Here is a 13,327-nt window from a genome sequence, read left to right as displayed (position 1 = left end):
CCAGAAAACGATTTAGAATATCTATAAATCTCCTCAGGGCTTCTGGTTTCAGATGGGAGGCAGAGTACAAAGTCTCCTTGTTTTTTGTTCTTCTCTCTGATTTTCTGTATGCAATTAGAGGAATTTTTTTTTATATATTCTGGGGCTGAGAGCCTTAGTCTTAAATCATCAGTCTTTGTCCTGGATTCTTCAGTCTATGTGATTTTGTAACCTGAAGTTTTGAAATCTATAGGGGCATGAGATAAAAGAGATAGGGGTGAGAGTAGTGGGAGGGAAACACCACAATTACAATCTCATTATTATTCTACCAGAAAAGAAATTTCCCCTTTCTGCCCTTGTGTCCTGAAAATCTATCTTCTCCAATTTCTTCAGAAGCCATGCTCCTGTCTACTTGGCCTCTCTTATCTCTTAGTTTTCTATCCTGGATCCTTTCTTGCTGAAGTCTTTCACCTCTTTATAAGACAAAACCTCTCCTAGCTCTCTCATTTTCATAGGCAAGCTTTTTGAAAGCCCTCAAGTAACTTCAATTACCATTTGCATGCTGAGGACTCTTAATCTACAACTGGCTCAGATTTCTCGTAAGTTCTCCAGATAAACAAGACTTTTTCAACCCCAGACAAATGAAGTTCAACGTGTCTAAAACAAATTCTTATCTTGACATCCATCCATCTCTCCAACTGATTTCTTATGTTTTCTATTTCCACTCAGTTTCCCAAGCAGAAACCTGGGAGTCTCCTTGATTTCTCCCCCTCCCTCCCTCACATCCAATAAGTGGCCAAGTCTTGTTATTGTATTTCCATTTAAGGAATGCTTATAGCCAATCATTATTAGGTATCACTAGAGCCGTAGTGATACACAGAATCAAAGATGAGGTTAGGTAGTAAAATTAAAAAAAAAAAATCATTAGATTCGAGGTAAAAAAAAATAGTTTCAGTAAAGAAAACATGATTCATATTGCCGAATGGAACATAAAGTTTGAAAGAATAAAAAAAAAAAAAGGTTACTTGTGATCTCAGTTACCTGAGAGGTAAAAAAGGAATTTCTGCAGAGTATATAGTAGTTTAACAACTGTCTGAACTCTAATGTTTTGTATTGTTTTGTTTTATTTATTTTAATATTGTAAAATTTATTATTTTCTAAAAGATTTTATTTATTTATTTGAGAGAGAGAGAGCATGTGCTCATGGGGGAGAGGGACAGAGGGAGAGGGAGAGAGAGAATCTCAAGCAGACTCCATACTGAGCATAGAGCCTGATGCGGGGCTCGATCTCATGACCCTGAGATCACGACCTGAGCCAAAATCAAGAGTCACATGCCACCCAGGTGCCCCTGTATTGTTTTGTTTTAGATGGTGTTTTCGAGTAGGGTGATATTCCAACTCGTACTGACAGGCCAAATTCAGATGATACTTTTTGTTTTGGAGAATATCAGTCTTTAAAATGACAGTACACAATTTCTTAAGGTGTATACCACCCTCTTTGACTTGGATCATTATATGGAATCATGTCCAACTGTCACAGGTTATAGGCAGCAAGACCAGTCATGTCCCACTCAGAAGATAGATATTGTTGAGTCTGTAAGTATATTCTAGAGGTCACCAAGTCCCTTTCCTGTTTTTAAGACAGGCTGCGGATCTAATCTCTTCTTAATATCTCTCATGGAAAGTAGATTCTAATAGGAAGGTGTCTAAGACCTATTACTACCACTAACTAGGCCGTGTACTTCTTTGCTCATCCATCAATTTCTTCCTCTTCCTCCAGACGTTATGGTCTTCTTTTTTCTTTTTCTCTTTCCCTACTCTTGCTTCTTTCTCAATTCAGTTTTCCAGCCTCCCTTTTTCTTTCTCACCCCTGAATAGAGGGGGGGAAAAAAAAAAGCACAAATGCTGAGATTCCTGACTGGTGACATTCCAGAGAAATGAGGAAATGCGGTGGTTATATAACTGGGAGGGGTCAGAGGTGTGACCTAAAGTGGAGGGAAGAGAAGAGTAATCTAAAGGTAAAAGAAGGCAGAAGGGTTAAGGATAGGTTTAATTTTGGATTTTTATTACTTAAAGTGATTCTTTTGTGTATCCCATCTAGGGCATTCCATCTTTCTCAGGCAGAGATGGTTCCCACCAGACCCAAAGTTACCGAAGGGGGTCAGTGATGACACATTCAAAGACGACCGCCCCCATCAGTTTTTGTTTGTATGAAAGTATCAGCGCCTGATAGCACATTAAGGCGAGCCCTAGGAAATGCCTAAGGAATTGCGAATGATAAGATCTCTTTTCCAATCACCAGGAGGTGAGAGCTATTACATTTATCCTTTCATCTAACTCTTTTTCAATTTCCAATGTTACTTTTAAACTCCTGTAATGTGGTGGATAGCTTGGTCGTTCTTTAAAAACAACGATGAAAAATGAAACTCCTAACAACTGCAACAACAGCCACCCAATCTAATCTACTTTACTCTTTGGTTGGTGGGAGATGTTGAAAAATACAAGAAATAAAAGCCACCCATAAACAGTTTGCCTCACAAAAATAATTGCTATTAGAATTTTACTGTATTTCTGACCATTTTTCTATGCAATTCTATTTTGTGGTTATACTTCATGTACACAGTTTTGTATCTTTCAGGTATATTTTCGTCTAAAATGCTTTTGGCTATAGCTTTCCATCACTCTTCTGGACAGGTGAACTGTATATATTACTTTTCCTGCTAAGTAACAGAATTTGAAACAGTAAACTCTGCAAAATCTCATTCTGAGGGACTTTGTAGTTGACTGGGACACTTAAGTGGATTATCTGATTGGATGCCTGCACTTGATCTCATGGTAGAATGGTTCCAAAGACCTCTACTACAGATTATTATTCTGTAATATAACTGCCCCTTTCCTTAATTGTCCTTTAAACTCTGACAGCAAGACTGTATTGTTCACCATCTCTACCCCAGTGATAAGCATATGACCCAACACACAGAAAATTCTCAATATGGTGTTTGTTTGTTTGTTTTTTTCTTATTTGAGAGAAAGGGAGAGAGAGAGAGCACACAAGCAGGGGGAGCTGCAGGCAGAGGGAGAAGCAGACACCCTGCCGAACAGGGAGCCTGACACTGGGCTCAATTCCAGGACCCTGAGATCATGACCTGAGCTGAAGGCAGATGCTTAAGCGACTGAGCCACCTAGGAGGCCCCTCAATATGTTTTTGAAGATTAAATGAATGAAAGAATAAATAACTAAATACTAAAATTCTAGAGGAGCCATAACTTATCAAGCTTTTGCCTTAGTATCAGGATATATCCAGATTAAGGTTTCCAGAAGTAAAGTACTGGTTTAAATTCAGGTTTGTCTTGCAAGGGCAGTGAAAGATAAGAACTGATCATCAGTTGAATATTCCTCATAGACCCTAAACTCATAACTCTACCTAAGATTCCTAATTTGCTTTAATGCTAAAATTTGGCTGTCCCACAAATACTTATAGAAAATTAATTTCGACTTCTTTCTACAGCTAATAACCTCCTGTACATCTAGGCCACTGCTGCCTACATTTTGGAAGTATTGGCGTTCTAATATTTGGCTGCACTATAGGCTTGATCCCACCACAGGAACACTGTTAAAGAACTAAAACGATGCATGTTCTCTTGGACAAAGGACTGGATCACTTGGGGGAGGGGATGTGTACAACAGAAAGCTTACAGCCAATGGTTGAGAGAGTGAGAGTGTGCGCCAGAGAGCCTTTCCAGAGATGTCAGTTTGAAAGAGGGCAGGGGAAAGCACAAGCAGTTGGTTTTGCTCCTTATGAGCCTCCTTATCCTCTTCAGCTTTGACAGATCTTGGATCTCATCTCATTCCAACACAAAACTGCTAATGAACTGAGACATCCTCTGTAAGTAGATGAAAGCTGTTTTCCCTGCTGGCAATTTATACTTGGTCATATGATAGAACTGGTCATATGATTTAGAGGCAGTGTGCTAGTACGTTTCTCTCTACAAATGTGATTCTACATTTGTGTTCGTTTTTTTAAAAAACAAGTCTAACCTACATTAATTAGAGTACGAAGTTGAGTGAGTGAAGCTCTGATCCACCCCCTATGCATAATAACAGCAGCACCACCTGTTGAGTGCCTACAAAGTGCCTAGTAGTGCTAGGTAGGATACATACACTCTCTAAATGAACTTGGAGAATCTGCCTCCAGAAACAGTTTAAATGCACCATTTACTGTGAAATTGCGTGTGGCCCTTTCCTTAACAAACTTATACTCAATTTATTTAGCCCTATCCCATCACAGGAGGAAAAAAAAACCCAGTAATAATGCCAGAAATTTATAGACACTTTTCTGGTGAGAGATACAAAGATCACTGAGTTTTCCATTCTATACTCTGATTCCATTTTCTTTCTGAATTTTTTAAATCTAATTTTTCTATCTTATTTACCAACTGGCTAATAGCTTCTTTTCTCTCTTGCCATCCAGCAGTGTTTTTTTATTTTGCCACACAATAACAGGGTTGACTACTTTCCCTATTCTCAAATCAGGAAATATAAAAGTTAAATAAAAATGATTTGGATATTGAAGACTTTTTTCCTACATTGAAGTATGAGACTTTGCTGTGAGATAATTGATGAGTTATCCATAATCGTGTAAGTATGCTCTTTACTCATTGCCTAAGTAAATTTCATTTAATTAAAACTTCCATCTTGTTAAATATCACAGCAGATTTCAATTCCCCAGATGGGTTGAAGGCCCAGTGAAGTTCTTTTCTTATTGCTTAGGGATTACTTTTATGTTCCATAGTTAGGAACATAAGTCAGGGTCCAAATTTCTATTTTTCTATTTTTTATTTCTATCTTTTTTCCCTAAGATTGATTCAACAAGCATTTATTGAGCACCCCTTGTATCAGGCACCCTATTAGGGAAGTGAGCAAAACAGTCCCTGTGTCTGCCCTTACAGAGCTTACAGCCAATTGGAGGTAACAGACATTGAACAAAAAGAATTATGAATATGACAAATGCCATGAAGAAGGGAAGGGTACTGGGGGAATATGTAATAGATGTAGCTAATCCAGCCTGATTGGGGGTGGGCGTGGGTAGAGATGATTTTTCCAAAGAAGTTCAAGTTTAGGCTTGAAAACATGAGAAGGAGAAGAGTGGTCCAGGAGAAATAAGGGAACAGCTTGTGTCAAGTCTCTGTGTAGAAAAGAAGGCTACCTACTGAAGGACCCAAGAGGAGGTCAGTGTGACAAGAGTGGTGATGTAGGAAATGTTGGAGAAAAGACAGGCAAGGACCAGATCACATAGGTCATCTTAAGGATTGGAAAATTTATTCTAAGGGTAATGAAAACTAATGGAGAACTTCAGCCGAGAAATAAAAGTTTTTAAAAAGCTTAACATGACTAAAATGTAGAATACAAAGATATATTAACTTACTATTTAATTTGTTCTGGAATGTGCTGTTATATTTAGTAATCCAATGATATTAAGAATTTTTATTCTTCTTAATATATTTTTGTATTCAAAAAAACAAACTATCTAGATTTCTGATACATATAATTTTTCTGAGAATGGAAAAGACCTTAGAATAGTTAAGCAAAGCAGAACAGTCCTTGGGTATGTATCCTTAGTATATATTGAAGTGACAGACTTACATCCTGAGTTCTTTGCTTTACATCTATATCATATCTTAACTTGAATTGCAAATAGAGGTGGTAAAATAATAAAGACAGGGAGAGGAAGAAGGTGTGCATGTGCGTGTGTGTGTGCACATGTGATTTCCCAGGGTTTTGAAGAAGAGCAGATGACCAAGAATATCATATCACATTCTCTGTTCTCAAAAATAGTCTACCTTATAGAAATTAGGAAAGTGCACACTCTAAAATATTAAAAGATTTTTTTTTCTTTTAGTTGGGTATTTTAAGAAAAAAAATGGCAGCTTCTGGATAATACAACAGATTTTGAGATGAAACATACTGATTTCACACTAGGGACACCAAGATGGCATCAGAAGTATTGTCCTCGGAGTAGTAAAGAGAACACAAACAGTGTTATAAGGCCCTTGGACAATATAGACTGTTAAGAGGCTAATGTTTTAATTTTCTTTTTTTTATTTTAAATACTCTTCAGTTTTCCCTATGAGCATTTCTTGTCTTCTCCAGATGGTCTGTGCCCATTAAATTAGCAGATAAAATTTTAAAATACCCAGAGGTATTTTCTAATTGGGAATTGGGAGAAGTTCTTGAAGATTAATAAGGTTTCCCTTAGTAAATATTAGGAGAATGAAGAAGGAGATTGAGCTCTGACTACCATTCTCTGTTACCTCACTGCCTCCAAAACCACAAGTTTCTTCTCTAGGATCTTGGGCTGCAAGGCTTCCTAACTGTTCTTCAGGCTCAGTGACTCCTGCTCAGGAGTGAATGAATATATACTTGGCAAACTGCTTGAGAAAGGCTGCTGACCCTCGGCCTAAGAAATCTTGAGCAACAGGAGACCTGAGTTTAAATGTCAATTTGTATATGACTCACTATTTGAAGAGAATGAATCGTTCTTTTGGTTGAATCATCTAGCTCCATGACCTGAGGTGTGGTACTGAAGATAGCATGGACCGGCTTTACACACATTGTGTACTTGAATACATTCTACTCATCAAAATAGAAACACATGTAGTAAATACCTAATTGTGTACGTGATTTGCAATCATTCAGAATATGTAGGCTAAATATTAAAATAAATTAGTGCTTGTTATGGTTTCATGGGTCAGGTAAGATGTCTGTTATCATAAAAAAGGGAGGAGGCTTCCTATGTATTAATTACCAGGTTACCAAAGCTCTGGGTAAATTTGGTAGGAATGTTAAAGTAGCTTGTCAGCAAGTAGTTGCTGTCTGGTTGAAAACTGGACACTCTGTTTACTTGGGCCAAAATGCAGTTATATTAGGCTAATTTTTTTTTAAGATTTTATTTATTTATTTGACAGAATGAGAGAGAGAGAGGGAGAACAAGCAGGATGAGTGGGAGAGGGAGAAGCAGGCTCCCTGGGGAGCAGAGAGCCCAATGCCTGGCTCGATCCCAGGACTCCGGGATCATGACCCGAGCCGAAGGCAGACACCTAACCAACTGAGCCACCCAGGCACCCCATATTAGGCTATTTTTAGTCATAAAAAGTTTTTTAAAAGTTTCAACTCTCCAGAATCTGACTCAAAACGTCCTGATATTGTATTCTTTTTGTTTTTGTTGTTGTTGTTAAAGATTTTATTTGACAGAGAGAGAGAGAGCATGTGAGTGCACAAGCAGGGGGAGTGGCAGAGGGAGACGGAGAAGCAGGCTTCCAATGTGGGGCTCAATCCTAGGACCCCGGGACCATGACCTGAACCGAAGACAGACGCTTAACCCACTGAGCCACCCAGGTGCCCCCCTGATATTGTATTCTTTTCTGTGATCAGAGTCAGGGATAAAGAAATCTATCTTCTAGCACTGAATAAGAATAGATTTGGATGTGTGGTCAGACCTATGAGTATTACAAAGAGTAGATAAGCTACCATTTAAAAACAATAATTTTATGCTGTAGTAGTTCTATTCCTTTTAGCCTGATATAAAAGAGTAAGAGGGCAAAAAGAAAATTAACATTTATCAAGTGCCAGTGTTATATGTCATTTATACTTAGTCACATATATCATCATTAAAGTTCACAGGAATCCTGTAACAGGTAATATTTCCATATTGGTCAAGGAAGAAACTGAAGGTTAGAGACTGGGAGGGCAGAGCTGGAATGCACACTCAGGTCTGCTAGCTTATGATCTTTCCACAAAATCACTTAGGCACAAACAAAAAAACCCTTAAAATCAGGTAGGGTTAAAAATGAACTATTGGGACTTCATCAAGATAAAAAACTTTTGCAGAGGAAAGGAAACAGTCAACAAAACCAAAAGACAACTGACAGAATGGGAGAAGATATTTGCAAATGACCTATCAGATAAAGGGCTAGTATCCAAAACCTATAAAGAACTTATCAAACTCCACACCCAAAGAACAAACAATCCAATCAAGAAATGGGCAGAAGACATGAACAGACATTTCTGCAGAGAAGACATCCAAATGGCCAACAGACACATGAAAAAGAGCTCAACATCACTTGGCATCAGGGAAATACAAATCAAAACCTCAATGAGATACCACCTCACACCAGTCAGAATGGCTAAAATTAACAAGTCAGGCAACGGCAGATGTTGGTGAGGATGCAGAGAAAGGGGAACCCTCCTACACTGTTGGTAGGAATGCAGGCTGGTGCAGCCACTTTGGAAAACAGTATGGAGGTTCCTCAAAAAGTTGAAAATAGAGCTACCCTACGACCCAGCAATTGCACTACTGGATATTTACCCCAAAGATACAAATGTAGTGATCTGAAGGGGCACACGCACCCCAATGTTTACAGCAGCAATGTCCACAATAGCCAAACTATGGAAAGAGCCTAGATGTCCATCAACAGATGAATGGATAAAGAAGATGTGGGGTGTGTGTGTGTGTGTGTGTATGTGTGTGTGTGTGTGTGTGTGTGTGTGTGTGTGTGTGTGTATATATAATGGAATATTATGCAGCCATTAAAAAATGAAATCTTGCCATTGGGTATTATGCTAAGCGAAATAAGTCAATCAGAGAAAGACAAGTATCATAAGATCTCACTGATATGAGGAATTCTTAATCTCAGGAAACAAACTGAGGGTTGCTGGAGTGGCGGGGGCAGGAGGAATGGGGTGGCTGGGTGATGGATATTGGGGAGGGTATGTACTATGGTGAGTGCTGTGAATTGTGTAAGACTGATGAATCACCGACCTGTAACCCTGAAACAAATAATACATTATATTGTTAATAAAAAAAAAAAATCCAGTAGGATTAGACAAAGTAAGAATTTCTTATTAATTTCTTTTGGTTTAGATGTAATTTATATCTGCAGGGGAAAAAAGTGAATAAAAGTTATTGCATAGGGATGCTTATATTCTACAACTCTTTTGATGGGGGGCAGTATAAAGAGGTGAGATTGGAAAATGTACATTAAGTGATATGTAAATTCCGGGTTTTCTGAGTTTTATTGATTTTCAAAAGTTAGTTTCAGGATTGACATTGATGTTACTATTCTATCTAGTTTGTAGGGACATTGTAAAGCTATTGAAGAATTCTATAAAATTCTTAGGAAAACTGCTATAAAATATAAAGGTTATTTATATTTCTGTGTACCTAAAATACTTTGTTCTTACCTTAATTACTGCACCCACCATACTGCATTCTTATCACTTCTCCACTTTCTCTATCTCTACCAGAAGGTGGGTTTCTCCAAGACAGGGACGTAGTCTTCACCATGGTATCCATAGTAACCTGGACAGTGCCTGAAATATAATGTTTAGTAAATGCTTATAGAAAAAACAACAAAAGGATTCATCTTTCTAATCCCAGTTTCCTTATTTCCGAAATGAAAAGATAGTAATACTCTCCTAGATCCCTTGTCAGGACTGTCATGACATATGCTCAAATACTGTTTATTGGAGCTATAAGCCACAGACATAAAAGGTGTTATTGTGATGATTACTAAGGGAGTAATTATTTTACCTAACATAAATTTTTTATTCTGGCTAAAATCTTTTTTAAAGATCTAATACATTTCAGGAAAGAGAGGTGGGGTATTTTAGGTAATATGTGGTAGTAATCTCCATCCTTGGGCTCTAGAGTTGAAGGAAAAGAAGTACCTACACCAGAGATGAGAACAATCTTTCACTAGGTGGCTCTCTTTTCCGTGAGTGGGTGGCGCGTTGGTGCAGCGAGGGATGACAGGGGGCATTGCACGGCTGCAATCCCCACGCTTCACACCACATCACAGTAGGCTGTGGCAGCAGGAGGCTTAGGGCATAGTTCAAGTTCTGTTTCGTTAATGATAATCTATTCTTGGGATTTATTTCAGAGTAGCCTGTACTTTCGTTTCCTCCAAACGTATACGTGATGTTCCAGACAGACATTGGTCTAGTCTTGTTACAGGTGTGGTCTCAGGGAAGGATCTTGAAAAGTGCCTCTTTACCTAGCATGGAAACAGCATTAACTATCTAGTGAGGGCTGCATTCCGGGGGTGGGTTATAAGTTATACATCCTAAAGTACTTGGGTACTGCTACGTAATGGACGCCACAATACAAAGTGAAAATATAATTTGTAAAATGTCAAACAAGTCCTTTAGACCATGGGAATGACCATTTCTCCAGCTACTTCTCACACTCCATAGTATTATTGACCCCATTCTTTATTTCTGGTTTTTAGCCCCAAACCTGACACAAAATACACCTAATACTTTCAAAAAGATTTGTTCTAAGAATGAAAATCCTTTTCCTAGGTGCCTTTCATCGGTAGTTCGCGCCAGTATCTAGGTTCTTGTCGATACTATTTTACCCAACGTTTTCCTCTCAGACCCAAAAGATACAGAGTGACAAGTTCTAAAACACTGTGGACCCATCAGAGAAGTCTGCAGAGGGAGGAACTCAGGTCGACCTTTAACAATCAAGTGGGACCCCCACTGGGGGGTGCCTCTGAGACGGATGGCAGTCGTGGGCGTCTCACCACGTCCCTGGCTCTAAATGCTGGAAAACCACTTGTCAAGTCTCCTAGGATGTGTTCCCACACTCACTCTGGCGGCCTCCCGGCAGCAGGAGGTGGCTCGGTCGCCGCCAAGGGCGTGTGCGGGCGGCAGTTGGGGGATTTCGGTAAGGGGTCGACCCGCCAGGAAAAGTCTGAGGTCCCTGCCCGGCAGGAGAGGAATCTGGGTCGTCGTGTGCCGTTCTCCTCCCTCAGGGACCCCGTCCTGGCGGGATCCCGCCTCTCCGAGCCCGAGGCAGTCCTGGGGAAACCCCTCGCCAGCCTCACAGCTTCCCGCCGCCACCTCTCCCGGCCGCCTCGCCCTCCATGCTCCAGACAGCAGCTCGCCAGCCTTCAGGCCCGGCGTCTTCCTCGCAGGCCCGGCCCTCTCCACGCCTCGCACTGAGAGGAAACTGGAGGTGGTTCCCGCCCGCAGGCGGGTGGAAAAGCCCACGGTGAATGCCTCGGGGTCCCCCCATTGTTGCGGGAAGGGGAAAGGGAAGAGGAAATGAACTTCACCGCCCAGGAGATCACTCGGATTCCCAACTTGGGGGAGGCTTTTAGACGGAAGGGAAGCCAAGGGGGAACCCTGGGCACTTTCCCGGGAATCCATTCGCCAAGGGAGGGTCCCCCAGTCCGCACACATTGGTTACTATGACAATACAACCACAGCCTCCAGTTGCCATGGCAGCTGCTTATCCAATCCGATTGGTTTCCTTTCTCTTCCTCCCTGGGCTCCACCCCATCCCCTTCAACAGTCTCCAGGCGTGCAGGAGGAGGGGCCCCAGAAAGGGGGAGGGGGTCCTTAGCATCACTCTCTGGGGCGCGAGGGAAGACTAGAGTTGAGGGACTGGCGGGCGGAACTGTAGGAGGAAGGGGCAGCGTTTCCGGTAGGGAAGAGTGGAGGAGAGGAAAAAGGAAGAGAGAAATCGGGTGGAGTGGAAAGACGGGGGAAGACTTTGAGTGTAACTCCTGGTTGATTTGGGCTCGATGTTCCCGGTGAGGCTGGGGTTGCCCCCTCGCGCGGGAGAGGGGTGGATTGGCCGGAAGCCGCCAAACGCCTCCAGCAGGCCGCTCAGCAGCCGCACAGGCGCCTCACAGCTAGCCGATCCCAAGAGGGAGCGCTACAGAGAGGCAGAAGTCACCCGGAGGGACGGGCGCCACTGAAATCTCGCGAGAGGGACCCCCACTTCCTTCCTCTGCTTCTCCCTCCTCTTTCCCCCGCCCCCTTCCCTTCTCCCTCCCCCTCCCCCCTCCCGGGTCGGAGTGTCCCTGCGCCCCACGGGCCAGAGCAGCAGCGAGAGCAGCTTTCCCCGCTCCCTCCCCCTCGCCTCACTCACCCCCACCCCCCCGCCGAGCGAGGAGGAGCCGGAGGAGAGGAAGATGGCGGCGGCCGCCAGCACCCGCGGTGCCGCGGGGCCGCTTCGAGGAGCCTGAGAGACCCACAGAGGCTTCGCGGGAAGACGCGGCGGCGGAGGATGAGCCTGCAGAGCGCGCAGTATCTCCGGTGAGTGCAGAGGTCGCCCGTGTACGTGGGGGGAGCTGGTCGAGGGTTGGGGTACGGAGCAGCAGACACAGAGGTGGTGTGTCGGGGTGGCGGGGGAGTTGCTGTGTCCTCTCCTTCCCCGGCGGGGAGGCGGGGGCTGCGAGGGGATCCGCGGGAGGGGGCGGGGCGGGCACACTCTCGGGTGCCTAGCCCCCGCGGGCCGGGCTGAGTTCCAGCGTAGCCAGCTAGTCCTGGTGCCGGGAAGGAGGTTAGGGAAGCGTGAGAATGTGTGTGTGTGCGCGCGTCCCCGGGGGTCGCAGGCTCGCTGGCGGGGGGGGGGGGGGGGGCGGCGGCGGCGGCGACCCCGAGTGGAGGTGGGTGTGGAGTCTGACTGATCCGGGTGGTGGGGGTAACGTTGTGTGGTGTGGGATTGGTTGGGGCGATGCATGGGGAGAGGACGAGGTGGAAGTCTGCACACCTGGAGGAGGGGGGCGAGGACGGAGGACTAGAGGAGAGGGAGACCGCTGGGAACCCGAGTTTGTTCTTTATTCTCGGGTTGAAAGTGCTGAGGAAAAATGTCATCTGTAGTTAGTTGGCGGGGTGGGGGTGGGAGCATAAAGAGGGGGGAATGGATGAGGAAGTGAGGGAAGAGGGAGGTACTATGGACGGTGTTGGGTTCCCCAGAAGAAACTGAGTTAGAATTAGTGTAGTCGGAAGATACCATTCTGAGAGTCGTGTGCATTCATTAAGAGTGGTGTAAGGAACTTGTATGTCGGTGGTAGAGTGACGCATGGATCAAGAGCTCTGTGTGCGAGTATGTGATGTGTGTCTGGGGTGGTGTAAAGGGAGCCACTGATAAACATTTTAGGAAGGGTAAGATAGATACTTTGGATCCAAGTATGTGATGGTGAGAGCATATTGAATGGAAAGAGACCAGCGATTGTGCAGCCAGGAAGATTCCATGGAAGCAGAATAAAAGCTTGGAGGTAGAGGTAAAAGAGGGTCGAAATCTTGATGGCAGAGAAATTTAAGGTTGTTAGAGACTGAGATTAATTGGAGAGTTGCTACTTCTTAGGAAAGGGGAAGGAAGACCTTAAAAGGGATCCTTTTTGTCTTTCAGGAGCAGAACTAAGGCAGGCTTATGGGAAGATCTTTTAAAAAAATGGTTTCATACCTTGTAGAGGAGGGAACTGGATGGGGCAGAAGTCTGAAATGAGCAGAAGCATCACTTTAGCTGTTTAGTGAAGTGAAAGTATTGATGTGT

The 13,327-nt window shown here is 43.1% G+C and overlaps 2 protein-coding genes across 7 annotated transcripts in view; one reads left to right on the top strand and one right to left on the bottom strand.

Annotated features, from left to right (window-relative positions):
* The window catches only part of NMNAT2 (nicotinamide nucleotide adenylyltransferase 2), a 184,238-nt gene extending 172,181 nt beyond the window's left edge, over positions 1 to 12,057 (bottom strand). Inside the window, exons 1-2 of the mRNA XM_036076583.2 lie at positions 11,918 to 12,057; positions 9,220 to 9,348 (exon numbers count right to left, since the gene is read on the bottom strand). The gene's annotated coding sequence lies outside the window, so the exon portion shown is untranslated. The remainder of the gene's footprint in view (positions 1 to 9,219; positions 9,349 to 11,917) is intronic.
* Positions 11,948 to 13,327, top strand: part of SMG7 (SMG7 nonsense mediated mRNA decay factor) — an 88,748-nt gene continuing 87,368 nt past the window's right edge. For 5 of the 6 annotated variants that reach the window (XM_078078071.1, XM_036076456.2, XM_036076429.2 and 2 more), the window contains exon 1: positions 11,948 to 12,084. Coding sequence is in view for 1 of the 6 variants with exons in the window: in XM_036076440.2 (XP_035932333.1) it covers positions 12,056 to 12,084 (29 nt within the window). In the remaining 5 variants the exon portion in view is untranslated. The remainder of the gene's footprint in view (positions 12,085 to 13,327) is intronic. The other variant, XM_036076440.2, reaches the window with a different exon arrangement.

This window comes from Halichoerus grypus, chromosome 7 (assembly GCF_964656455.1).
Source record: "Halichoerus grypus chromosome 7, mHalGry1.hap1.1, whole genome shotgun sequence".
NCBI classification, from domain to species: domain Eukaryota; kingdom Metazoa; phylum Chordata; class Mammalia; order Carnivora; family Phocidae; genus Halichoerus; species Halichoerus grypus.
This window is presented reverse-complemented; position numbering and strand designations above follow the sequence as displayed.